The sequence below is a fragment of the Canis lupus genome, chromosome 32 (genome assembly GCF_011100685.1).
Source record: "Canis lupus familiaris isolate Mischka breed German Shepherd chromosome 32, alternate assembly UU_Cfam_GSD_1.0, whole genome shotgun sequence".
In the NCBI taxonomy this organism is placed as follows: Eukaryota; Metazoa; Chordata; class Mammalia; order Carnivora; family Canidae; genus Canis; species Canis lupus.
The window spans coordinates 15,439,877-15,466,912 of record NC_049253.1 but is presented as its reverse complement, the minus strand read 5'-3'; the positions used below and the strand labels follow the sequence as shown (position 1 = coordinate 15,466,912).

General features: G+C 40.6%; 2 protein-coding genes and 1 long non-coding RNA gene across 5 annotated transcripts in view; 1 reads left to right on the top strand and 2 right to left on the bottom strand.

Annotated features, from left to right (window-relative positions):
* SLC9B2 (solute carrier family 9 member B2) overlaps positions 1 to 4,671 on the bottom strand; it is a 65,441-nt gene extending 60,770 nt beyond the window's left edge. For 2 of the 3 annotated variants that reach the window (XM_038581999.1, XM_038582002.1), the window contains exons 1-2: positions 2,540 to 2,701; positions 1,757 to 1,827 (exon numbers count right to left, since the gene is read on the bottom strand). The gene's annotated coding sequence lies outside the window, so the exon portion shown is untranslated. Of the gene's footprint in view, positions 1 to 1,756; positions 1,828 to 2,539; positions 2,702 to 3,520 lie in introns of those variants that run through there. The other variant, XM_038582000.1, reaches the window with a different exon arrangement.
* On the top strand, positions 3,042 to 4,671 carry LOC102155087. Its single transcript, XR_005382741.1, has 3 exons — positions 3,042 to 3,280; positions 3,539 to 3,599; positions 3,806 to 4,671. It is a non-coding gene; the product is annotated as an uncharacterized LOC102155087 (long non-coding RNA).
* A 729-nt stretch (positions 4,672 to 5,400) lies between these two features.
* Positions 5,401 to 26,621, bottom strand: BDH2 (3-hydroxybutyrate dehydrogenase 2). Its single transcript, NM_001313801.1, is given in 10 exon segments — positions 5,401 to 5,750; positions 7,784 to 7,876; positions 8,430 to 8,488; positions 11,394 to 11,507; positions 12,706 to 12,766; positions 19,384 to 19,492; positions 21,254 to 21,350; positions 23,200 to 23,278; positions 24,146 to 24,237; positions 26,521 to 26,621. Coding segments are annotated over 9 exon segments (738 nt in total). The 5' UTR covers positions 24,218 to 24,237; positions 26,521 to 26,621; the 3' UTR covers positions 5,401 to 5,696.
* Positions 26,622 to 27,036: the final 415 nt, after the last annotated feature.

The following is a 27,036-nucleotide window of genomic DNA, read 5'->3' as shown; positions in this document are numbered from 1 at the left end:
ATGAAGGGAATTCTAAGCATATTTATATTAATTAGAGTATAATGAGCATAACGGTGCAAAATGTGCAGCGATCAGAGGAAAATGGAGATGAAAACCCTGAATGTAAATCCTTGTGTCACTGCCTCCCAGTTGGGCCATTTTGGGCAAGTTACTTGACCAGTCTGGATAGTTTTTTCCAACTATAAAATGGCGATAATGCCTATGTTGCAGAAAATTGTAATATAGTATTAAGTACATCATAGAGTCCCAATAAAGTACTCCCCCATGCTTTATCTTCCTTTTATAATATTTTCCTTAAGGAAAAAAAAGCATACATATACTGTACTGAAAAGCAAAGAAAAGGGACACTGCCAAATTCAAGCCTTTTAGTCCCTCATATAAACTGCAGAAAAAGAAATAATAGATTTCTAAAATAGGTAAAGAGCTTTTATTATATTGACAAGAGATATTCGATGACTTTATAAGGCTGTTAACTCTTTAAAACTTATCATAATTATACTCTTCTTAACCTGTATGACACATGACTACAATACTGAGGACACTTCCTCATTATATAAGTGCACATATACGGAGCTCCATTTTTCCACATACAATGTTCCTAGGCTTTGTGTGGACAAAGATATAAATCCTTTCTCCCAGAGGAAAGATCTGTTCTGTCATTGGTGTTTGTGTGCTGACCAAGAGTCGCTGACCTGCCAATTATCAACAGGACTAGTAAATAGTTGGTCATGAACCAGATACTCAACAATCCTTTGTCACAGAACATATTCTATAGATGTTTTAAATGAAGAAGTATTTTACGTTACATTTGTAACATAAAGAGAATTCAGAGATAATCTGAATTATCTCTGAATCTCTGAATTATCTAATTATCTAATTATCTCTGAATTATCTCATTACCAGTCAATGGGTAACAAACTCAAATATCTTCAGAAGCCAAACTCAGCTGTAAGGCGTCTATGGCAACTGTAGAGGGAGGAGCCAAACTGAAGGCATTCACATCACTGCAAGCCCCTGAGTCTAATCTCATGGTTTCATTTCCCATCTAAAGAAATAGAAGAGATTTGGTTTAGGTGACCCTTAGAAGCCACATGGTAAACATATTAATCATTGCATAAAATTGAAATCACGTCAGGTATTTTAAACAGGAAGAGAGTTTTATACAGGGAATTAAGTGAATTGTTTAAAGGCTGAGAGATTATTGAAAGGGCTAGAAGTGCAGGTTCTAGGCTGGGCCTCCAGGAATGACATCTAAAGCACTAATAAATGAACCACAGAGGAATGTACTACTTTCGTTACAATCTGAAGGCCCTGCAAGGACTATGTAGTTCGAGAACACCATTGTAGCTGTGACCCCGGAGAAGCTGGGATCTGGAAGCTGCCTGGAACAAGGAACACTATGAAGAAGAATATGTTCACTACCTTCCTCATTTGCTTCTTGACAGCCACAGAGGTGGTGATACAACATGACAATGCTGAGTCTGGCCGTCACCACTGCTGTTAAGGCCCTTCCCACACCCACAGTTCTGAAGACTAGGACTGGCATGTCCTGGACCTTCCCTGCCAACAGAAAACAGCCAAAAATAGCAGGGAGATGGCCTTTGCCTTCGAAATTTCAGACAAGTTCATCATCTACTTGCCAGATCCTAATTTTACACCTAGAACTCTAGCTGGAATGGAGTCTAAGAAGCGTTTTTAGCTTTCCAGTTTGTCCTGTACATACTAGAAGTAGGTAGGAATGGATGTGAGTGCCAACCTTCTATATCCGGCACAGCAACTTCTGGAGTAGAGTTCTATCACTGACTTTTTCCCGCTTCTACAGCAATCCTGAAAAACAAAAAAAAGCAAAGATCTAGTCAGTAGGATTATAATGCTAAAGATCTTAATATTCAAGAAAATAGGTGAATCTGGCATTTTGCTCACATCACTAGTATAGCATGAATCACACTAATTACTTAAGTATATTCTGATTCATTGGATTTTTTTTTTTTGAGGTGTTGGATGACAGAAACTGTATTTAATTCATATTTGGATTTCCTGTCTCCATGCCAGCTTGGCCCAGAGAAGACACACAGATATCTGCTGAAGTGAAATGCTTCATTTTTAGCTTAGAGAGAAACAGTAAACCAGAATTTCATGAGAGCAGTTGGTGGCAGCAATAATGTCACGTGGAGGCCTCCTTACAGAGTGGAAGCCGGGGTGTGTGTCTTTCAGTGAACACAGAGGTTGACCTGGCCAAGTGAGGTACCCGCCTTGTCTCTGTCCACTGGTGGTGCCCATTCCTGCACGGGAGGCTAAAGGAAACGGTGGCTTTCTGATATTAATCTTTTAGGGCAAGAAATCCCCAGGGTCTAGCGTGAGATAATAAGGATGAGACAACAAGCTGATGGCTGGGTCAGTAGGATCTGAGGTTCTCAGCACCTCGGTGGTGCTAACGTGGCCCACAGCAGCAACACGGTCTGGTTGAGAGGAGAAGGAAAACACCGGCAAACAAGAAACACACGCTCTGGGCCCTTAGTGTCCCCTGAGGGCTACTCACCTCGCGGCCTCGGGCGCAGGAGGGCTGCGCAACAGGGTACACGGTCCGCAGGTGAGCCTCGATCCGCCCAGCGCGCAGCGCATCACCCCAGGCGGAGCCCCAGGCTGCGAGACCCGCAGAGGTCGGAGCGCTCGGCGCCGCGGGTTTCCGAGGCTCCGCCTCCCCCGCGCGCTCCCGGCGCCGCCGTCCCCGGAGCCAGGCCGGGAGGGAGGGTCCCGGTCCCGGTCCCCGCGGCCGCCCCCCGCACGCTCCCGGCGCCGCCGTCCCCGGAGCCAGGCCGGGAGGGAGGGTCCCGGTCCCGGTCCCCGCGGCCGCCCCCCGCGCGCTCCCGGCGCCGCCGTCCCCGGAGCCAGGCCGGGACGGAGGGTCCCGGTCTCGGTCCCCGGAGCCAGCCCGGGAGGGAGGGTCCCGGCCCGCTTCCCGAGACCTCGGCGCGGGCCCGTGGGGTTTCGGCCGTGCGCCCTGGCCGGGAGCCGGCGCCCCTGCCGCCCGGAGAGCGCGTGGCCCAGCGCGCGCAGACCCCGGTGACCAGGCGACCTCGAGACCCTGGCGGGGACGCGCAGCGCCGGCTCCTCTGCAGCCAGGAGTGCAGGCCCCACAGCCGGTTACCGGGTTTAACGATCCCCAAACCAACCTCCACATTTTGGGTTCAAACGCCACCTTTCGGTGTGCTTTTAGAAGCGTCTTCTCCGGTACGGTGGGAAGACAGGGTTCTTCGGTGTGGGTGACCAATGAGGGGAGGTAAGACTTGCCCTCCTCGACTCTTTATTGCTTCTTTAACGCGATGCCTTCGTACCGCATCATCTTAGATTTTGACCTTCCCATCAACAGTTACTTTCTTCTGTAAAACTCCCTTCCACTTCTGGGTCTTCCTTTCCTGTGTTACCTCCCCCCCCCCTTCCCCCCAAAGTGAGTGTGTGTGTATACGCACATGCCCCTTGCCGGGTCATTTTCATTTCCTTCAGAAATAAAAATTCTTACCTGTTTTTCACTCCTCAGGCCAGTTTTAATCACCACTTTTCAAGCACGAGGGACAACGTCAAGGAAATGTCTCCACCAGGTAAAAACCGTTCATTCCCTTCTCTCAGGTCTTACTTTGTGGGTAGGATGGCTTAACCTACATTCCATCCAATGGTCTTCAGAGCATCTAAAGTGATTACTGTGTTCAGAACTGAACTCTTCTTCTCCTAAAGCTTGCAGAAATTTCTAGTGGTATCCAGCTTCCTCTTACCACAGGAATAAAATAGATTTTTCCTTTTCTTTCAGTCATATGATCTTCATTGACTCATCACCGGATTTGATTAACATGACTTTGGAGAACATTGAACTTTTTGGTTAGATTTTACCTCTGCCTTTATTGTTTATAATGTTTTACTGTTCATAATTAGGTGAGAGAACTCCGAGGAAGCGTTTGCTAATGTTAGAATTCATTTTGCAGAATTCATCGTGTGCTTATTTAGAATTTATTCGTCTTCGCTATACATTCACATGTATGTCACTCACAGTATAAAGTACTTCATAACATAATTATAAGCTTCAGTGTCCCATCACTTCACTTGAGGAGAAGTACAGCATTTTGGTTACGATACACCAAAAGAAACCCAAGTCATTTTGTGCAACTCCCTAATTTCACAAACCAGAAAACTAAAATCCAAAGTAAATTGGGTGACTTGGTCTAGATAACAAACCAAGCTATCTGTGATGCAGTTGTGGAATACTTGGTCCAGAACCCCGAAGCAAATCTTCTAATCAATGAACTCTTTGGGAATGCTAGTCAAAATATTTTTTGCTGTCAATTTTAACTTTTTCATCAACCACATAATATTCTTCCTCACACATAAAATGTTATCCTTTCATTGTCCATTTCAAAATTTTCCTTGTTAATATGGATTAATATTAATTATTAAGGTTCTAAGAGGAAAGACTACATGCTCATTTACTGAGTATATGTGCATCATACCATTTGGTCTTTTGAAGTAACAACAAATAAAAAACAAACATAGAACCTTAAAATTAAAGGAACAAGAAAAAACTTCTTATTCTCGTACAGAATTATCATCCATGAATCTGCTTAAGCTTCTTCTTGAAAAAAAATTTTAAACCATTTTTATTGAATTATAATTAACATACAATGCTATATTAAATCCAGGTGTACAGCGTATTGATTCAGTAATTCTGTACATTATTCAGTGCTCACCATGGTAAGTGTAGTCACCATACAATGTAATTACAATATTATTAACTGTATTCCCTATGCTGTACTTTCTATCTCTGTGACCTATTTATTTTATAACTGGAAGTTTGTATTCCTTAATTCTCTTTATCTATTTCAACCATCCCTTGCAAATTTTATTTTCTTTAATTTTATTTCATGCTATATGATTCACTTATATTTATTGATCCAGAGATTGCTTCTAAATTTCATGTCCTCTTACTGTTAGCCTGGAATTTGGTGAAAAAAAGAATCTACACTTAATCTAAAAAATATCACTTAAACTAACAATACTGCTAGTTCATTGTAAGTTTTTAGGCGCATGCCAAATGTCATTGCTTATTTTAAGAAAGATTTTTTTAGTTGAACTAAGAAAATAGTACTTATTATGAGTTATAACATTGGTTAAGTATCAACACTTGATGATTATTTTTCTTTTATATAACAGATCAACAGTATAGTTCCGAATCTAAATTCCTTTTAATATAAGTTACTGAAGCTAAATTCCTACCTACCTTGTGTTCAATTATAATGGTGTAGAATTTTAAAATTAGAATCTATGTAAAGACCAATGCAGAATCATACAAAATGGTTGAATATTAGGAAGAAGTAAAATACAAATTAATACCTTTTTCTTAACAACTTGCAATTTTTCATATTCACACTTTATTTTTATATGCTTGCAAACTGTGGTTTATTTTAAAACTTTTCATTTGCAGTGAGTTCATTATCTTTTATGTCATCTCCCTATAATGATTTCAGAAGAGGTTAGAAAGAGATTAATATATTTAAAGAATCTGACTTTTGTGAACAATGGCATCATTAAAAAGGGCTAATTGTCATAAATAAGCCATGAATGGGAAAGACATGATGGCTGAATTTTCTTCATAACCAGTCTCACTGTGGGGAGGAAGGGCCTGCTCTTCCAGCAAACAGATTCTAAAATCACAAGGTCCAGCCTCCATCAATGATGACAGGATTACCTGTTATGTAGGCAGACTGCAATGATAAACACAAGGAGACAGAACAATTAACCAGGTTTAACACAGATTGTGTTTCTTCAATTTTCCCATGACTGAGATAGCTAAACAATGTATTCATGGTAATAGGAACACTCACCTAACACAGATTTTTAGGAAAATCTGAATTAAATTTTGGATGATTTGAAACTGCTGCATGTTCTTGTGATCTAGTTAATTAGCCTCTGGCTAGTGTTCTAGCGCATGTCACATTCTAAGCAGGTGTTTGGTTTCAGGATCAGAAAATTAAGTTTAGTGATATGAAGCCATTCCCCAAATTAGGATAAAGTATAAGCTAAAATAGTACATTTTCATTTTGAAATTCAGAACTACTCTAAAGTACCTGAGCTTTATGCCATTAATAAATTTTTGAACATCATCAAGTATGTAAGTCATAAAGTGACTTACCAAACAGAATTTTTTTTTATATAAGATATTGTATAGTTGATCAAAATACATAGGTATTTCCAGGAGCTGAGCACACTAAATGTGTTTTAAAAACTTAAATGAATAATAACAATATATATATTAAACTATGAAAAGTATTCTATATTATTATTATTATTTTAATTTTTTTTAGTATTCTATATTAGTTTCAGATATCCAAATCTGTACAAAACTAGGGGAATTTTAAAAATTACTTTTTTTCCATAGAATTTTCCATTTTCCAAAGAAATAATGTTGAAGTAATCCTTGTGGGAGGGGTTTAAAAATCTTTTAAGCATGGATGTTAAATATGTGTTCTTTTAAATTTAAAGCCTAAGACAATAAGAAAAGCTGGGAGGTAAGACACCATAGTATGAGTACAGAAATTTTTGAACTTCAATCTATGAAAACTGATCAAATACTGTAGATAAACTAGGAGGTTACTAGTCATTTTACCAAGAAATGACCCCAACTTCCTGAAGTTTTTATTTTTAAAGCAAGCTTTCTGTTATACATATGGACTCCTCTATAAAAGTCCAAAGGTCTTTTTATTGCACATTTCAAGCCAGAACATTTCCAAATATTTGGTACCCTAAGCTCTGGCTAAACGAGGGCAATTTAGCTTATCAGCAGTACCCTCAAATCAGATAAGCTCTGTAGATACAGATTCAGAGAAGCCACAAAGGCCAATGAACTTGTTCCATTAATTTGTTTAGCAGTGTCCCTAGCTGCTAAAGACTGTTAACAGTCCAGAGAAGAGGGAACTTCTATCACTAAAACATTTCAACCAGTGTATTTGTCACATTCACCAACCACCTGATGTACACCAAGTTACTATAAAGAAGTGCTAACAGATTAATAACACACCTCCTCACTACTGCCTGTGTCTCTCTCTCTCTTCCTCTCTTATACACTGCAGTTCCTTGGTCATGGAATATTCAAACACATAAAACAGAGGGGGATGTTCTTGTGCTCTGTACCTTTATAAATATAGTCTGCTTTCGTAGTTTAATTCCATTTAGGAATATATACAATAGCTATCAAGGAAGAAATTGATGACTAAATAGATGCAAAGTGGAAAGAGAATTAGGAATATCCATATGTGATGACCAACAAGAATTCATAGAAAAAAAGCAGGATTTTCCTGAACTGGTCACAAGTAAAACTAAAAATACCAGATGCCAACCCAGTGTCTATTAGAAACAATGACATCTGCTTAACTCTCTCCCCATTTCACCTGAAGCTCTCATAGTTTTGGAGGTTCGTTGCTTGACTTACATTTGATCAGGCTTTCCCCAATTATAATTTTTGAAAGCAACTGCCTCTCATAAAATTAAGCAATTTAATATTTTCAGTCCTCCATGTCATTTGCTACAAGATTTAGTGACATGTAGAGCTGAATGAAGAAGAGTTGGTGGGTCAGATCAAGTGGCCTTTCTTTGAGCAAATTAAATCACAGCTTATCCCTATCTTATAAATGCAACCTCTTAGCATATATATGTTGTAACTCTCTAACATGACATTATCTTGATAAGCAAATCATGGCCAAATGAGGATAATGAACTCCTTGGGAAGAAGAGTGCTTACTTCATCGGAAGCCAAATACACACAGAGCAGGGCTATTTCTTCTGCGGTTGCAAATCTTCCAATTTTCTGTCGCTTCAGGAAGTAGTTCAGTGCCTGAGACCAGAAAGCCATACCATGATATCAGTGATGTGAGGTGAAGTGTGAACTCACCTGCAGCTCCTACAGGAGGTCAAAGGCAAGAGGAATCTACAGAGGTACCATTGGCATGCTGCTTTATTATGTATGATACGTGATACATGAAAATATCATTAGTCTCATTAATTGTGGACCAAGTAGGACTATGGTGACTTCCAAGCTAGTCAAACTATATGTTATGCTAAAATCTACAATGTATCAGATCAGTTAAAGAGGAGAGTTTTTTTTTTTAATTTTTGAAACTGTGGTAAAATATACATGTTATTCATCATCTTAACCATTTTTAAGTATGTTTCAGTAGTGTTAAGTACATTTACATTATTGTGCAACAAACTAGAACTCTTTTCATCTTGCAAAACTGAAACTCTATACAGATTAACCAATAACTCCTTGTTCTTTCCTCCCCCCAACTCCTGGCAGCCACCCTATCTGTCTCCATGAATTTGTCTACTCTAGGAAGAGGACATTTTTCAACCAGAAGCTTTAAACACATTTAAAATAGTAGTTATACCTCTTCGGTATTTGGTCTGGCTTGTATTCTTTCTTGCAGGGATGGGGTATCAACCGTTGCTAAATCAAAGGAAGACATTTGGCTTGGTTAATTATTCAAACTGAAAAAGAAATTGACAAACTTTAAACTTCCTTTCTATATGATACAACAATCAGTGAAATCCTTCTCCATGACTTCGAATGATCATTTCACCTCCAGTTTCTATGATTTTTAAAAACACAGATCATAATTCTTTGTGACCCGAGGCAAGGACTCTGGGTGAATCACTCAGCATTCCCAAGATGTATTTTGATCACAGTACAATGGTATGACACTTTATCAATTTTAAGCACATTTGCATGCATTATCTCAGTTAATCCACAAAACAACCCTGAGATGTAGATACAACCATATAAGTACTTGTACAAGAACCCAGGATGCCTTAAAAGAAAAAAAAAAATCCCTGAGTATCTTCAGGGACAATGCCATGCCTGTCATTGGTCCTCAGTAATTTAGATGGTTCTACATTTTCCTCATTATCTTGCCTATTTTCACTGGTTTTGAATTCCTATTTTTAACCATTGTTTCATGTTTCTCACAAAAAATGTAATTTGAAATTATTTCACTTTAAAAAAGGTAGGAATGATGCTAAAATTTTTTAAATTCCACTTAGTTCGAGCTCCTACAGAGCAAGTAGGACTCCACACTTCTTGTTAATTTATGTAATTTGTAAATTCTCTTTAGAAGCCCTTTTTTGGGGGGCAGGGGTTGCTGACAGTACTCTGGGCGACCATATGATACTTGTAGGTTCATAACAAATGATTTTATAGTCATACCCTCTAGTCCTGAGAGTGCCTGAGGTCAGTGTTTACCAGAAACTGTTTTTTAATTTTAGCATCATTTGTCATTTCTCTGGAGAGGCTGGGATTCTTCAAAGTCAGAAAGTTTCGGCTCTTTCGTGTTTAACACCCTTTTCTTTAGCTTACCTGTATCCTCTCACATTTCACCATAAGTGGGCAGCCCTGTCCACACTCAGTGGAAGCTGCCTTTACTAGATCACTCAGTTCATTAGGAACACTTTCTACCTTCCACATGACTGCAGGCAATGGTGTTGATAAACTTAACACATAACAAAGTTCTCTTGTACCCAGCTTCCAATAATATTTTCCTCACTTCTCTCATCCATACCCTCCTTATAATCCAAGATCATACCAACAGTATGCTCAAGACATCCTAAGCTTTCACTTAATATCCTCAAAATTCAGTTTTAAAATACAACTTTGATACCTTCCTGTATCACTCAGGAGAGCAAGCATCATCTCTTTCATATGGCTGGTATTCATGGCTAGTAAATGAAACTACAGAGCAAGCCTATGCCTTCTACTTAATTCCATTGTCCCTACTCTACTCTGTCCTCTGTGGTACAGACTGACACAGCATGCCATAGTCTATACAAGCCTGGTTTTGAAGAGTTATGACTATACCGCCATCAGTGCAATTCCAGGTACACTCATTCTTTGTCAGGTTCTTTTGCGACTGGCTCTTGAGTCACAGCTAGTTCCTTGTTCCAGACAGTTTGATAATATATTTTCCAATCTTCTAAAAAGTCCAGCTGCTAAAACAACCACATTTTCCAGATCATTTTGCCATTTATTCCATTGGGTAAATGGCACCAAAAATAGTTACAGTCAAGTGTCACCAGTGGGCATGCTAAAACCCAGTGAAACTGTCTCTCTTATATGCTTTTTCTTAGTGTTACCTATGTTTGCCTTTCTAGTCCAAGAAAAATTAAACAGAACACCTCAATCATGGAAATTCTGCAGCTTGCAGGGTATTTTGTATTTCTCCTTTAAATTAGTAAGTCAATGGTTTCTAACCTGAGGGGAGACCATGGTGGAATATATAAAGTCTCGTGTGGAACTTTCCAAACTACACACAGTTTTTCCCATCAACTCTTTCCCCAAGTTCTAGCATACACTTTAGGTTTAGAAAAGTTCCGTAGGTAAGCGTGAAGTACCTCCTCTCCCTAACCCCCCAATACCAGTTGTGACCACCGAGAGCAACCTTGATTCTGGAAATGTGATATTTAATTCCTTTTCAGAGAAGGAAGTTAGTGATTCTTCTTAGGCACCTTGTGTTCATTTTGGGTTAGTGGAACCAGGTGAAAGGGCATATCTATTTAATAGGCATATCCATAGTTATTGAGAAAATGAGAAATTATTCTTATGAAATAAGTTATAGAATGCTTTTATTTGGACAGATTGAATGTCCTTTCTACTAAGTTCTGCTTTTCTTCTTTCCTTTATATGAGAAGTCGGCATACATTTTGGTAAAGAGCCAGATAGGAAATACTTTTAGCTTTGAGAAGCATTTGGTCTGTTAGAACTGCTCAACTCTGCTTGTAGCAGGAGCACAGTCATAGTCAATAGATAATGCAAGTCGGGTGTGGATGTGTTATAATAGGACAGTATTTACTAAACAGGTGATGGGCTGGATTTCTCCTACAGGCCATAGTTTGCATAAAGGAAGGTACTGATCCCTCCTTTTAATTTATGGGTCATCCCAGGTGATTTACAAAACTCAGTAGCTCTCTGTGTTTTGGGAGTCTCTTACTTTCTTCCTGTGGTTCTGTGAGCATGGCCTACTTTTCCTCTTTCCCCTGACAAGGCCATCTCTGGTCTGCTTCCAAAACACCAAGTTCTGGCCAGTAATGTGGCTTGGCCACGAGATTTGGAATTGTGCCACACGCATAAATACCATTTAAACCCTTTGCATCTGTGGTTCATTCCTAATGACTTAGAATCTCGTTCCCAACCTACTGTTGGACTATTATCTTAATAAGCCTAGACCCTTTTTCGTTTGAGCTTTTTCCCAGTGACAGGATACAATATAACATGTGGTTAACAAGCTTCTGTAGGTAGGTGTCACAGTGGCAACCAGAGTGTCGTAAGGGACAAGTGCACAGCCTTGTAGAGCCCACCTCACCTGGACACACGCAGTTGCACCTGATCCCCTGCTGGATGAAGTCTGTGGCCAAGGACTTTGTGAGGCCAATCACAGCTGCCTTGGTTGTACTGTACACACATCTGTTCTCAACTCCTGAGGGTGAAGGGAAGGTTCAACAGTTGAAGGAATAAAACAACAGTCTCCTTTAGAAAGGGAACACAAGGGGATCCCTGGGTAGCTTAGCAGTTCAGTGCCTGCCTTTTGCCCAGGGCGTGATTCTGGAGTCCCGGGATCGAGTCTCGTATCGGACTCCCAGCCTGCTTCTCCCTCTGCCTGTGTCTCTGCCTCTCTCTATGTCTATCATGAATGAATAAATAAAATCTTAAAAAAAAAAAAAAAGGGAACACAAATAGCTGTCCCCAGTAACCACTGTCATACCACCTCCCATCCTACCCTTTAAAAAATTTGGTATCAGGTTTTCTCCCTGAAGAGGGCTAGTGTCTGAATGTGGGAAAATAATATCATTCCTGACACAACCCAGTCAGGGCTTAGGCGTTGAGAATCTGCACTTAATGATGGCAGTGATCTTAGGTTTTCATTATCGGTTGGTAGAAACCTTGGGCAGATTCCAAATGAAAATCAAGGGAAAGAACAAAACAAAAACCAAACCAAACTTACCAAACCAAGTAAGTCAAGAGGACTGCACATTTTTTTGCCTTCCTGTCTTGGGCAGGCTCATGTGTGTTCTTGTAGAGAGAAGGGATGCTATTTCTGCAGTAGCTCTTTCATTTTAAACTCACAAATCCATCTGCCAGACTGTGATGGTATTTCCATTTGGCACTGCAATCTGGGTTCTCTGGCTGGACTTCTTGTTTAGGGCCTAGATTGGTTGTCTTTGTGAAGCACTTCCCAAATTGTTATGCTCCTCTGAATCGAGACAGCACTTTGCAAAAGCCTGTGTTATAATACTGTCACAATGTAGGAGACATGCATTTGCCTGACTCTCCCCCTTTCAGACTGAACTCTTTTGGGGCAGGGGCACATACTGCTCAATACATCTCTTTTGGTTAATTAAATGGATAAATATTTCCTTCTTTCAGCTTGATTTTTATCCCCATATCCTTTAGAAGGAATAAAAGGAAGGGAAAATGAAACTTATTTTTTATGACTGGTTTACAGTGAAGGCAAAAAGGACTGGTGGTAAGGAACCTGTTACTAATTTTTTAAAAGATGGTTTTGACATTATTTGTGGGTTTTATAACCTCTGCTATGCTTGTTGCGAAAACAAACTCATAGCTGGTGAAGGTACGGGAGTATGTGCATCCTGATTCCCAGAGGAAGACAGACCTACCTTTGATGCTAGAAGCCACAGATGACATGTTGATTATGTTGCCAGATTTCTGTGCAAGCATCTGCCGAAACAAAACAAATACAAAACAAAAATGCCACTCTGCAAGATAAAAATAATACCTCTTTAAAAGGTTTGCATTTGCTTATTATGGTTTGCAGAAGCATCTTATTAACTATTAACATTAAGCCTGTTAGGCAGTTTTAATGTCTCACCCAGTCATCGCTGGGAGTGGATGGCATGCTTACGCACTTACTGGCAGGAATATTTCTCAGGAGGATTACTGCCTTCCTCTGGCACAAGAGCATCAGCAAGACTAAGAAGGTACTCTGAGCTAAATGAAAGTTAATGAACATTAATTGTTACTTTGTATTCCTGATGCTGGAAAACTCTTTACTTTATTCAATGCGTATCTGTTGAAGGCCTACTATAATCAGATGCGGCACTAGGTCCAGGAGTTTGGAAGATAAATGCCACACTCCCTGCCTAGCGAGAGCTGCCAGTGGACTGGAGGGGTTGATGTGACCAGGATCCAGCGGCATCAGAGACCTCCACAGAGGAGGATTGGGTGGCAGGAAGGGACAAATCCAGGTTTCGGGACACTCAGAGGAGGGCTCCTAAGGAGGAGAGAGGTTGGATGGTTTTTGAAAGCTAGAGTGTTAGGCTGAAAAGTGAAAAAAGAAAGGTGTTTTAAGGAGCAAGTACCACATGTATAAAGGCTGCATCACGGATCTGGGAGGAAAGGATAGGTCTGCTTAGAATGCCAAGGCATGGGAGGAATGAGGCTGCAGAGGACAACGGGGGCTGAATTTAGGAATCTGGGCATTACCCTGAAGGCAGTGTGGTGACGATGAGTTGTTTAATGCAGAGAAGTGCCATGTTTATATTTGGGGAATACTATGCTTACTGTGGTGCCACGTAGAGGAGACCCACTGGAAGCTGACAGAGTGATTTCAGATAGGACTGATGCAGAAATGTCCGTGGGCAACAAGGGTGGAGTTGATTGAGATGATTAAATGCAGGATGTGGTAAATGGTTATTCAGTGAGGCCTGCTTCCCTCAACAAGGAAGTGTTTCCTAAGAACCCCTCCCTCAGAATTCCCCCACTCAAAGTGTGAATGGCTGAAGAGGAGGGTCTGTGGCTATTTTGTCCTCCTAGAGATGGTACCCAGTAGGTGGTCCATATACTGTGATGAATCAAAATCTCTTGAGGTGCTAGGTTTTTTGTTTATATTTATTATTTTTTAAAGATTTTATTTGTTCATGAGAGAGACACAGAGAGAGGCAGAGACACAGCAGACAGAGAAGCAGGTTCCCCACAGGGAGCCTGATGAGGGACTTGATTCCAGGACTCCAGGATCACACCCTGAGCTGAAGGCAGATGCTCAACTGCTGAGCCACCCAGGCATCCCAAGGTGTTAGGGTTTTCTTTCAAAAAAGATTAATCTATTTAGAGTGCAAGTGGGGGAAGGGGCTGAGGGAAAGGGAGTGAGAGAGAATCTTAAGCAGACTCCATATTGAGAACAGAGCCATACACGAGACTCGATGTCACAACCCTGAGATCATGACCTGAGCCAAAATCAAGAGTCAGATGCTCAACTGACTACCACAGAGGCACCCTGAGATACTAGATTAAGGTGCAGATTGCTGGGCCCTGTCCCAGACCTACAGGAATAATATAATGGATGAAAAAGCTGCTATGAATTCACAATGTTTTCAGATGAACTTATACTTAAGTATAACATGTATGTGTGTTTTCAAGGGTATACAGGTATGTCCAGGGACATGGGGACTCATGAATGCTTTGGGGGAAGAAGCAAGAGGTGGAGAGAATTCCTGTCCGATGGACATTACCTTCTCATTGAAATCAGAAGCTCACAGGATGACCACAAAGAACAAGGAGAGGATGGTGGACATGAGGAGGAGTGAAGAGTTAAAACAAGGTTTGAAAGGAAATGGAAGACCACCACCAGAGAACGGAGGAAGGAAAAGCAGGATATGCTGTGCCATGAAAGCCAAGTAAAAGAATTATTAAAAAAGTGTCCTAACAGTAAGTGTAGAGAGAGAAGTCGCTTCTGCTGGGGTGAGTTGCTCTAGCAGCTTTCAGACAGAGAGGTGAAGGAATGGAGGTGAGTGACTGGTCCAGGGATGAAGCTACCAAGATGACAGGTCTCCCTACAGTATTCTTCTGCCTTTGTTTTGATACTTAGTTACTATTTGTACCCAAAAGCATAGGGTCTACAACAACCTAAAGCATCGTGCTAGATGGATTAAAGGATACAGGGGAGGCTGAGGTTACCCAACCAAGTCAAGGTGAGTCCACCAAGGCTGAGGTGACCCAACCAATACTTTCACCCCTGCAGTAGGGGTGAAAATATTTAACCCAACTTGTTTGTCTTCATGATAAAGAGGATCAAAATGAAATGAGGTCCTCATGAAAAAGACCAGGGATATGAGTCAAGTATAATGGTGTTGAAAACGAAGCCTTCACATTCTTTCTTATCCAACTTGCAAATAACCTGGTTTTACTTATGTTTAATTTTTTCCCAGTTTTATTGAGCTATCATTGTCCCTACATAACCCATTTTTAATACCTAGAGATTACATATACCCCAACTGAATATATAAAGATTAGCTATTAAGTTAGTTCAGTCTATAATCTTTTGAAATGCAGTAATTCTTCAAGCAAAACTTTAGAATATAGTCACCTGGGGTGGCAGCACCTGGGTAGCTCAGTCAGTTGGGTGTCTGCCTTTGGTTTAGGTCATGATCCCAGGGTGCTGGAATTGAGTCCCAAGTCAGGCTCCCTGCTCAATGGGGAGTCTGCTGCTCCCTCTCCCTCTGCTTCTTCCTTCACTTGTGTTCTCTCATGCTCTCACTCTATCTCAAATAAATAAATAAAAATCTTTAAAGAAAAAGAATACAGTCACCTAGGAGATGCTAGTGCTGCCCCCAAGCACTTGTGCCATCCATTCAACCAGGTCTTTCTGCTGGTTCTAGAGCCCTGTGCCAGCCTCCTCCCATGCAGCCTTCTCAATGCTGGCTCAGTACCTCCTGGTACAGGTGCATGCTCTTCCTGGCTTCCCAGGCTAACAGTCCTCTGTTGTAGTCAGGCAAATATGACTTGGCAAGTGTAAAGTGAAGTGTCTAGTACACAGTATTCCTATATAGGATCAACCTCCCAGAAGCTCAGGCAGGGGCTAGAAAGAGCTCTGAAAATTCCCTCTAGCTGTAGATCCAGTTAGTCCTACCCTGATCCAGCTCTTTTATCAGCTCCTAAACCTGGCAGACCTTGGTTTCTTGGGTCTTTGGTGAGTTCATGTCTGACCTCTACCTGGATTGGCAACCTAGATTCATTTATTCATTCAACAAATACTTGCTAAAGCACTTCTATGTGCTAGAGTGTCTTCTAAGATACAGCAAAGGGGGAAAAAATCTCCACATATTGAGACTTCCTTGACTTTGGATTTTGCATTGATCTCTATTTACAGTATTTTCAACTTGTTCTTTGCCTTTTGACTCATATTCCAGTTTTGGAATGGTTTTCTGTATGTCTACCCATGAAAAAAAATTTCCTACAAGTGTTTCTATGTTTTGGCCACCTGACTTTTCAGATCTGCCTGGACTCCAAATCCCGGCTTCCCCTAGAAAGTTCTAACCTGGTATATGTGCATCATAGTTAATGAATCCAGAAGATCCCAGACAATTAGGGATTGTGTAATCTCTCACCCTCATTTTATTTTTTATTTATTTTTAAAAATATTTATTTGGGATGCCTGGGCAGCTCAGCAGTTGAGCGTCTGCCTTTGGCTCAGGGCATGATCCCAGAATCCTGGGATCAAGTCCCACATCGGGCTCCCTGCTTCTCTCTCTGCTTCTCTCTCTGTCTCTCTCATGAATAAATAAATAAAATCAAAATAAATAAATATTTTATTTATTTGAGAGAGAGAGAGTGTGGAAGACCACAAATGGTGAGGAGAGGGAGAGGGAGAAGCATACTCCCTGCTGAGCAGGGAACCCAATGTGGGGCTCGATCCCAGGACCCTGAGATCATGACCCGAGCTGAAGGCAGACACTTAACTGACTGAGCCTCCCAGGTGCCCCCTCACCTCCATTTTAAATAGAATAGAGTACAAGTGCCATCTCCCATGGCACATGGTGAAGTAGGGGCAGAGTTCAGGCTGTGATGCCAGAGTCCAAAATCTGGGGTCAGGTTGGTTACTGTTAAAGTAACCAGGTGCTGGTTAATAAGATTGACTCTATCTGATTGTCTATCCCAGACATTAATATCTCCTGGGATTTTTTACAAATCAGTGGTACTGGTTCATATGGTTTATTGTTAAGATGCTTTAAATCATAGGTAAACTCACTAATTTGCAAGTTCATGTTTGATACTTCAAAAGTTAACACTTGGGATGCCTGGGTGGCTCAGCGGTTGATTGAATGTCTGCCTTCGGCTCAGGTCCCAGGATTGAGTCCCTCATTGGGCTCCCTGCGAGGAGCCTGCTTCTCCCTCTGCCTATGTCTCTGCCTCTCTCTCTCTCTCTCTGTCTCATGAATAAATAAATAAGATTTTTAAAAAAATTAACACTTACATGTTTATTTATTTTTAAAGGAAGAGTAACTTTTTTTTTTAGATTTTATCTATTTATTCATGAGAGATACACAGAGCGAGAGAGGCAGAGACACAGGCAGAGGGAGAAGCAGGCTCCACGCAGGGAGCCCGATGCGGGACTCGATCCCAGGTCCCCAGGATCAGGCCCTGGGCCGAAGGCGGCGCTAAACCGCTGAGCCACCTGGGTTGCCCACTGACATGTTTAAATTTGAGTACCACTGGACCATACCCCACACTTGCTGCCTTCACTAATGTTTGTAAAGCATTCCAGACATGGAGTAGGCTGGTTATGCACATGTGACAGCTTTACCATTTGTGACTTTCTCCTTTTACCATAGCTTCTGCTTCTCTCCTATATCCTAGGTTAAGAATCAGTCTTCAAAAAATAATCCAATTCCAAATAGCATAGATTCTCATGAACTCCAAATAAGCACAAAAAAAAAAAAAGAAAAAAAAGAGATTTATATTTTAAAAATTTGCTACTTCAACATCCCATGGGCTCACTGAGAGATCCTTTCTAGGTGCTAAGCAGATTAAAACAAATTGCTTTTTTTTTTTTTTTTTTTTTTTTGAGATTTTATTTATTCATGAGAGAGAGAGGCAGAGACACAGGCAGAGGGAGAAGCAGGCTTCATGCAGGGAGCCTGATGTGGGACCCAATCCTGGGACTCCAGGATCACGCCCTGGGCTGAAGGCGGCACTAAACCGCTGAGCCACCCAGGCATCCCAAATTCCTTTGTTTCTAAGTCAGTTTTTCGTAATTTTCCTTTTAATGTTCACCTGGATCTTTTAGGTTGAATGTTCAGAGCAAAGCATCAGCCGTGCCTTGCCATTAAAAAGCTTTTCTCCATGGGTTGGCAGCATTCAGTATGTCCGTCATCTAATCCATCTAGGATGGAAGAGAAGAATAGCTTCTCTGCATTTCACTAGGCTTCGGTTTACAACCTTGGACTGAGTTGGTTCTGTACTTAGTCAACCCCTTTCAGTGTCTGAGCTTGTGCTGTCTGCTTACTATTGGCTTATGAATTCATCTGAACTCAATATTTTTCATATTTATGCTCCCCTCCCACAGAACACCTAGTGTATGTTTTATATCAAAAGGCATTTAATGCTTGTTTGTAAAATAAAACGAAAAACACTGACGACTTGTGTGAAAGCTGTGGAATTCAAGGGTTAATATATCATGAGGAATGCTCTCTCTTTAACACATGCTGTGACTCACCTCTCTGGTCTCTATGGCTCAGCTAAAAACAAGAAAAATGATCAGGGAACAGAAAAGCCATGGGGGTACATCCATCTTGAGAGCCTGTGCCTAGACACTGAAATTCAAAAAGGGGCCCAACTCCAGGTTTCAAATCCTGTTTTTTGTTTTTTTAAAGATTTTATTTATTTATTTATAAGGTAGACACTCAACCACAGAACTACCCAGGCGTCCTTCAAATCCTGTTATAACCACCTGCTAATTATGTGACCTTGGGCAAGTTACCTCACCTCTCAGTTTTATTATTCTCTGTACGGTGGATGTGATAAAGTAGTATGTACCTCATTACCTTCTTCTGGTCCTGCATGCCTCCTTGCTGTCCCTCTCCCTGGGTCCCTCTTCCTTAAATACCTGCATAGCTAGCTCCCTCATTTCACTTGGGCCTCTATGAAAATTTCAGCATGTCAGTGAGGCCCTCCTGGGCTTTACTGATATCCTAGCTGCTTTTTATTCATAGTACTTCTAATCACTTCCCAAGTTATATTTCCGATTCCTTGTTATCCTGTCTCACTCCTCAAAAATGGGATATCTCTTATAGAAGGGACTTTGTTTGGTTTTCTGATGTGTTTTCTGCACCTAGAGTGGAGATTTGCCAATAGAAAGTGCTTAATATTTCTTGAATATTTCTTAACTGAAAGGTTAAATCAATTAATTTATATTAAGTGCCTTGATATAAACATTCAGTACAGGTTAGTCATTACGTTAGCTACTGTCACTCTTCAGCACATGTGAGGACCCTTTCTGGATGCCCAGTGTGGAGATCTACTTATCCAGTAGTGCTTATCCTAGTGGTGGTAGTCCTTACCTTAGGAAGAAATGCCTTGATCATCAAGTACATGCTGCGGATATTGAGATTCATTGAGAAGTCCCAGTCTTTCTCCTCGCAGTCCAGGATAGTTCCATGATGGACAAAACTGGAAGAGGAATTAAATAGCGGGGAAAAAATGATCATTTAAGAAGATCTGTATTCCTTTTCCTTATCATTTTTTTATTGTAATATATTAACTTAGATCATTGACTCTTGTGAAGATTTTAACAATTCTGATATCACCTAGTACACTAGGTTAATGAGTATCCAACAACTTAAGCTAAATACATTTATTTGAAAACAATATCCTTCTTTTAAAAGAGAAAGGCAAAAGTCTGGGGCCACCAAACGTAAGAAGCTTGATAGCGATTGCACAGGAAATATCAAAAACATGAGACTAGGATGCCTGCCCTACTTTTTCAAGAGCAATAGTGCCCTCAGGTGGCACAGATTTAGTGTTTTCAAAGGGAAAATCAAATTGCAAGGGAAACCATTGTCTCAACATCTCAGGATGGCCAAGTAATATGGTTATCATACAGTTCTAACATATTGAGTAAACAAAGCAGAACAAAACAAACTCTTAAAGCAGCCTTCACTCACTGCCTTTTAAGTCACACTCATAAATAACCTGCTCATCCTTTGCGTGACAGCAAGAACCACGTGCTCTATTTCTATATCCCTTACACTGCCTAAAATTTAACATGTAGATGTTCAAAAACTAATTTTCCTGATTTATTTTTGTCATGGCTCTGAGTATATTCTCATATAAGGGATGGACAATTTATAAAACAGATTGTCAAAAATTGTTGCTTTAATTTAATTTTCATGTAATGTAACATGACAAACTATAGATGGTTTTTTTTTTTTTTTTTCTGCACTGAAACATGATTAAGGAGAACAAAAACATATTAGAAAGCTCTGGAGGTTTTCTACCAATGCAGCAGTACAAATATCTCACTACATAAGAAAGGTGGAATGTCACTTGGGTCCTGTATAAACCTCAGTTGTATTTGTCTCTACTGTCACACCTAAGCAGAGAAAATACTGGCACTACCTGTCCTATGTGCAGCTGCTCCACTTTCAGTCTCCTCTCATTCACACATAGTTCCGCATGTTTGCTACTACCTAGTAAGTTCAATTAAGCCATTCTCTTTGTGCTCTATACAGAAGTGCAACACAGAAACTTCTTTTGATGGATGGGACTCATTGTCCCACTAAGAAACCCTGAGCTTGGGAGGTTGTGCCAAAAAAATTGGGAACACCTGCATTTCAAGAAGCTGAGTACTTGGTTTCTGGTGTATATACTTTGTTTTAGAGACATCTACTGGAAGATAGTTTCTAATTTATAAGTCTTACTGGAGCACCCACCACGAGTCCATTGGTGTGAGCTGTTGCTAGCCTTAAGAAATCAACAGGTTCAGATTAATACCAGTTCTCTTCAGTAGATCATAACTTCCCTTAGGCCTCAAGCCCATGTCCACTTCTTTTTCTTAAAGATTTTATTTATTTATTTGACAGAGAGAGAGAGAGAGAGAGCGCACACATGCAGGGGGAGTGGCAGGCAGAGGGAGAGGGAGAAGGAGGCTCCCGGGGGGCACAGAACCCAGTGCGTTTATCTAGGACTCCGGGATCATGACACGAGCCAAAGGCAGGTGCTTAACCAACGGGACCACCCAGGCATCCCTCTATGTCCACTTCTTTGGCTTTCTTACTTGCTGAATTTTGGAATAAAAATTCTGTTAAAATCTAGCTGTGTTTCCTAAGAAATATATTATGGTTCATGATGAATAATTTTGCCATTTTATCAAAAATCATTAAAGTCATGGAAAACTTTCTGTAAGAACAGTGAAATTAAAACATGAATTACCCAGCAACATTAAAGAGAACATCAAGTCTCCCAATTTCATTGGCAAACTGATCAATTTGTTTCTTCTTTGTGACATCAAGGGTCCGAGTTTGAATACCTGAAAAATAAAACAAAGGAATCTATCTGTACTCATAAAAATATTTAGCCTTGAAGATTTAGCTGTTTTAAAGTGTGAGGATTGCAGTCTTTGTCCAGTTAGACTTCATAGGATTGTTCGCCATTAGAGAGTCTTAGGAATATTTATTTATTTATTTATTTATTTATTTATTTATTTATTTATGATAGAGAGAGAGGCAGAGACACAGGAGGAGGGAGAAGCAGGCTCCATGCTGGGAGCCCGACATGGGACTCGATTCTGGGACTCCAGGATCGTGCCCTGGGCCAAAGGCAGGTGCTAAACTGCTGAGCCACCCAGAGATCGAATCTTTTTTTTTTTTTTTAAAGATTTTATTTATTTATTCATGAGAGACACAGAGAGAGGCAGAGACATAGGCAGAGTGAGAAGCAGGCTCCCTGCGGGGAGCCCAGTGAGGGACTCGATCCCAGGATCCTGGGATCATGCCTTGAGCTGAAGGCAGATGCTCAACCACTGAGTCACTCAGGGATCCCTGAGGGTTTTAGGAATCTTAAGAATCTTATTAGTAAAAATCTGAAAATCCTCCTTGTCTTGACCTCTATATTAGATGCCTCTCAGTAAGCCAGCAGGAATAAAGCAACTGGGCCCCTCTAGCAACTGGGCCCCTCTAGCCCTTTCTTTCCCTAAAGGTTGAATTATTGCTCCAGTGATGCTGAATTCTGCCTGTGAGGGAAGGGCAGGGGAAGTGGAATAAGAAATTATTTCTATTTGTGCCCTTTACCTTTATGCCAATTCTTTTGTTTACTAGAAATAACTTTGTTGGTCATGGGTACCATCATTTATTTCTGGACTAAATTGCAAGAAGAAATGAGAGGCCAGAAGAAGGGATGAAAACACTAACCAGGAGTGATCTGGTGTGGGATCTGAGAGAGACACACTATACTAGCTACTAAAAATCCCCAAAACCAAAAAAAAAAAAAAAAAAAAAAAAAAACCCAACAAATCTGCTTTAATGAAAGAAGCAGTTATTATTTTTTATGATTTAAAAATATATAGTTTATTTTATTCCCTTTTGGATATAGAAAAGGTAGATTATAAATAAAGAAAGGGAAGACTAAATTTGAGTTTCAGAAGAACTTCCTTTGCTTTGTGTTTTTCCAGGGCAGCAGCTACCCCTTAGACTTGTTGAAATGGTAACTCAACATAGTCTAGTTCAGTTAACTAATTCAATGAACTAAACTGTGTTTGCTCATGTAACCTGTTCTATTTTGCCGAAACAGTTAAATTTCAAGTGACTTCTATGTCCTGATTTCTTTCTGAGTAATGCTGATTGAAGCTGTCTGATGTGGAATTAGGTTCGGTGTGGTACACTAAGGGGCAGCCAAACAAGTTAGTCTTTGCAGCTGCTGCTTTTTTTTTTTTTTTTTTTTTTTTTAGATTTTATTTATTTATTCATGAGAGACACAGAGAGAGGCAGAGACATAGGCAGAGAGAGAAGCCAGCTCCCTGCGGGAAGCCTGATACGGATCTCGATCTCAGGACCCTGGGATCTAAGCCAAAGGCAGATGCTCAACCACCAAGCTACCCCAGGCGACCCAACTCTTACAGCTTCTGATCATATGTCATTTTAAGGCTAAGCTGTTTCCATTATGGTAGCCACATGTGGCTACTGAGCATTTGAAATGCAGCTAGTGTGAATTGAAATGTTCTGTAAGTGTAAAATACATGTGCATTTCAAAGATTCAGAATAGGAACCCTGTAGTGGTTTAGCGTCTGCCTTTGGCTCAGGTCATGGTCCCAGGGCCTGGGATCAAGTTCTGTGACACCTTGCTGAGTCTGAATTCCAAGTTCACACTGCCGAGTTGCTTACCGGGGTACTTTTCCAGTTCCTGAAGTTTGGACTCATTGATATCAGTGGCAATGACTTTGGCACCTTCTCTTGCAAAAGCCTGGGAGACACAATGTACAAGTAAATCCTTTGTCTATTTGATTTGATTCTGTTCTCATGAATGGAAAGTCTTTTAGCCTTTTCTCCCTTATCTTATTTTCATTGCTTTCCCTATAAAATAGGTAGAATTTCAAGCTCTCTTTCACTTCACCCATCCCATTATTATTTTCATTACTTAGAACGTGACATACATTATGCTTGTCATCTGACTTTGTCCCTTTAAGCATTATCAAATAAAATAGTGTTTTTAAAAACGAGGCCTCTGTTATTGACACTTCTCAAAATACTATTCTGTGATGTCATGGCCTGTATTTATTTCATTTCTGAGGAAGTTCTTACTGTTTTCTAGTTCTTATTATATTCCAAATAATAAGAGAAAATGGGTTATTTCAACACTTTTTTTTCTCCTGAGTATATTAAGTTTCATAAATGTCAAACCATACCCTACTATTACACTTTAAATGCATTAATTAGGTCAAGTGGGGGTAATAATGTGCAAGAAGTTGATATAAATTAGGAAGGTAAAGGTAACCTGACAGTCTTGTAATTCGAGTCTTATACCTGAATTGATGTAATTTCTGCATTCCTGTAGGGCCACTGTAGTAAATATATCATAGTGCAGAGAAACTGAGACAGAGAAGTCTCTCAGAGTCAAAGATTATCAGTAATGTTGCATAATAAACATGTGAGGTGTTCATTCCTTCATCTGCCTGGGGTCAGGAATAGGGACTTTTCTTTTGTAACGTAAGACAAGAGAAGCACAAAATTTAAAAAAATAAAAAGTAGAGCAGAATCAAGTAATCATAGGATCTGTCCACATAATTCAATACCTCAAAAGGTAGTAAGTAAACAAGAGATAATAACTTACTAAGGCAGCTGCCCGGCCAATCCCCTGAGCAGCAGCTGTCAGGACGATGACCTTCCCATCAAGTCGACCCATAATGGAACCTGTGGTTAAAGCTAGAGACGTATATTTAATGGCTTACACTGTAGCACATGGTCCTGTGCAGTGACATCTAGAATGAACAGTTTAATGTACTCCTTAAGAACTTAATGACAGTTTCTGTACAAATAGTCCCATCATCTGAATTCTCCAAGAATGCTGACACTAGATACCTACCTTAGTGTATCAGAAATATTTAGCATAACCCACTTAAGTGGTAACAGACATTGGACTTTAATCCACCATTCGGTTTCCTGAGTACTTAGAGAAGACAGCCTTTGATACTGATATAGCAGGGCTGGAGTCCTTCCCTTCACTACCACCACCATTGTCCCCACTGTCCCTATACAAACTGCTATGGCATTCTCGATTTCTCTGCTGTAAACTTTTGTTGGGGGTTTGTACTATCAATTGTCTATGGCTTTTCGTTGTCACTGGAAAGATTTCATGGTTGGCCTCAGAGAGTCATTGAACAAAAGAGCTGGAAAAATCAAATCATATCCAATACTCCCATTTTATAGATGAGAAAACTGATCTGATTTACTCAAGGTCACAGAGCCAGTTAATGACAGAGACAGAACTATGCTCAGGCCTCCTGACTTCTTCACTATGTGAAATTCCACCCCACAATACTGCTGAACCTTTCTTAAAGTTTAAGCATACAGGGGTGCTTGGGTGGCTACATCAGTTAAGCGTCTGCCTTCAGCTCAAGTCATGATCCCAGGGTCCTGGGATCTAGCTCTGCATTGGGGCTCTCTGCTTAGTGGGGAGCCTGCTTCTCCACTCAGCTGCTCCCCTTGCTTGTGCTCTTTCTTTCTCTGTCTTTCAAATAAATAAGAATCTTCAAAAAGAAAAGTTTAAGCATGCAGTAGTAACACTTTAACAGATACTATCTAATTTTCAGATTGGAGGACTGAGGAATTCTGACCTAGGGAAAATAAGATATGCATAAGACACTTGACTGGTTCTTGAGCAGTAGTTTGCAGGATGAGGGGAATGGCTAATGATGGGGTTGGGGGTAGTTAAACGTCAAATGATGGTTAACTGAGGCTGTCTTCAAGGAACTGAGTACATTTGCTCGCCTTGCTGTCCTTAATGGGTGTCTCTGATTTCACACCAAGGTACACAATGTCTGCTTTGTCCCAAGGCATCACATCACCATTCCAGGCAAAAAAAAAAAAAAAAAAAAAAAAGGTAGTGGGGGGCTGGTGGTGGGAAATAAAAGCCAAAAGCCTTTCAGAGTGTCCTCTCTTTCTATTCAAGAAGGAAGCCCTCCTTAGAAATTCCAACGTTCATTTCACAGGCCAGCTCTAGCTGCAGAGGTTAGGAATTTGAGAGTTTTGTTTTCTAGCCTCTGTAAAGAGAAAAGCTAGGGGAGGAGGGTAGTGAGCCAACTTAAAAGGTACATGTACAGATAACCTACACAATCACCCTACTCAATTATCCGCCTGATAGAAAACAGGTAGCAAGTCTGGCTTAGAAGGCTCACATGATCGAGTCCTTTCTTTTTGAACCAATCTTTGTTCTCACTAGCCAACCTTGGTTTTTTGCTGTAACCAAGCCTCCCCGCTTTATCTAAGCTCAGAATGCCAAGAGGCCAGTTACTCCTGTGGGCAACGGACACTAAAGGATTGATGGAAAGAGTGTGACACAATCAGACACGTATTTTAGCTCACTGTGGAGCAGGCTGCGGGAGGCTGTCTTTGGGAGGGTGTGCAGTGGTCTGAAGGGCCTCCGGTGAAACAGCAGAGAGGGAGGGGATGGAGAAGGGGGCTGGATCAGAGCAGCGTTTAAGACAGGAGACAGGGCCTGGTCAGCAGTGCACTTCCTTCGGAGGTCATAAGTGCTGCTGGCTTTGGGTGCATGGCACTGAAAGCAAGTACCAGTACCAAAGATGTCCCTAGGAATCTTTGAAACCCAGAGAAGCACTTACTGAACAACTATTGAAGCACAGCTGCTTTGCTCGCTCTGAAATCTTAGCTGGTCTTGCCTTTCTGGGACCAGATTTTGGTACAAAGACTTACTGTTGGAAAAAACTATACTATCAAACTAAAATGGATTTATTTGGGAAAATGTAATACAAACATGACCTGAAATGGTAAAATGAGGCAACTCTCCATAAATCCAACATGAAAACCACACTGAAAAACTTATATACCAGAGTTTTAGACTTGTTAAAAATGCACCCTTATACTGATCTAACGGCTGAAATTAATCTTGAAATGGGTAACTTGCAGAACGCAAAATCTAACTCTCCCCCAGTCTGAAGTATCATTTAAAAAAATAAAAGGAAATCTTACTTTAGAGCAGCAAGTGGACGGCGTCCTTCAGATCCGTGGGCGAGAAACAAACTTGAGACCTTTGTGCAGAAGCAAGTCAGGCGCTTAATAATGCATGTTGGGATTTGTAGTTTCCGTCAGTTTTAAGAAAAGGAGGCGCACATTTATATACTACGTATGTGCGTGTGCTGCCACCAAGTGGAGCTCAGGTGGTACAGTTAACTCCAAGGAGGTGAAAAATGGAAAAGCGCCCTACAGCTTACTTAGGATATGGAAATCATCACCTTCACTTTAACCTAAGTCTTTGTTATTTGTTCGTGCCTACTATGTGCTGCTCTAGGATATTAAAAATTTAATGAGCCAGAAATTTCATATAAAAGAGAGTAGGGCAATAAAATAGAAGGACCCTAGGTCATTTAAGATAGCACAGGCTTCCTTCTAGGCCATTTCCCAAGATTGTTTTGAGGGAGGGAAATAAAAATTCCCTTGTGTTTAAAATCTAGTTATTTTTTTTTATGGTTGTTTTGTCACACTCTA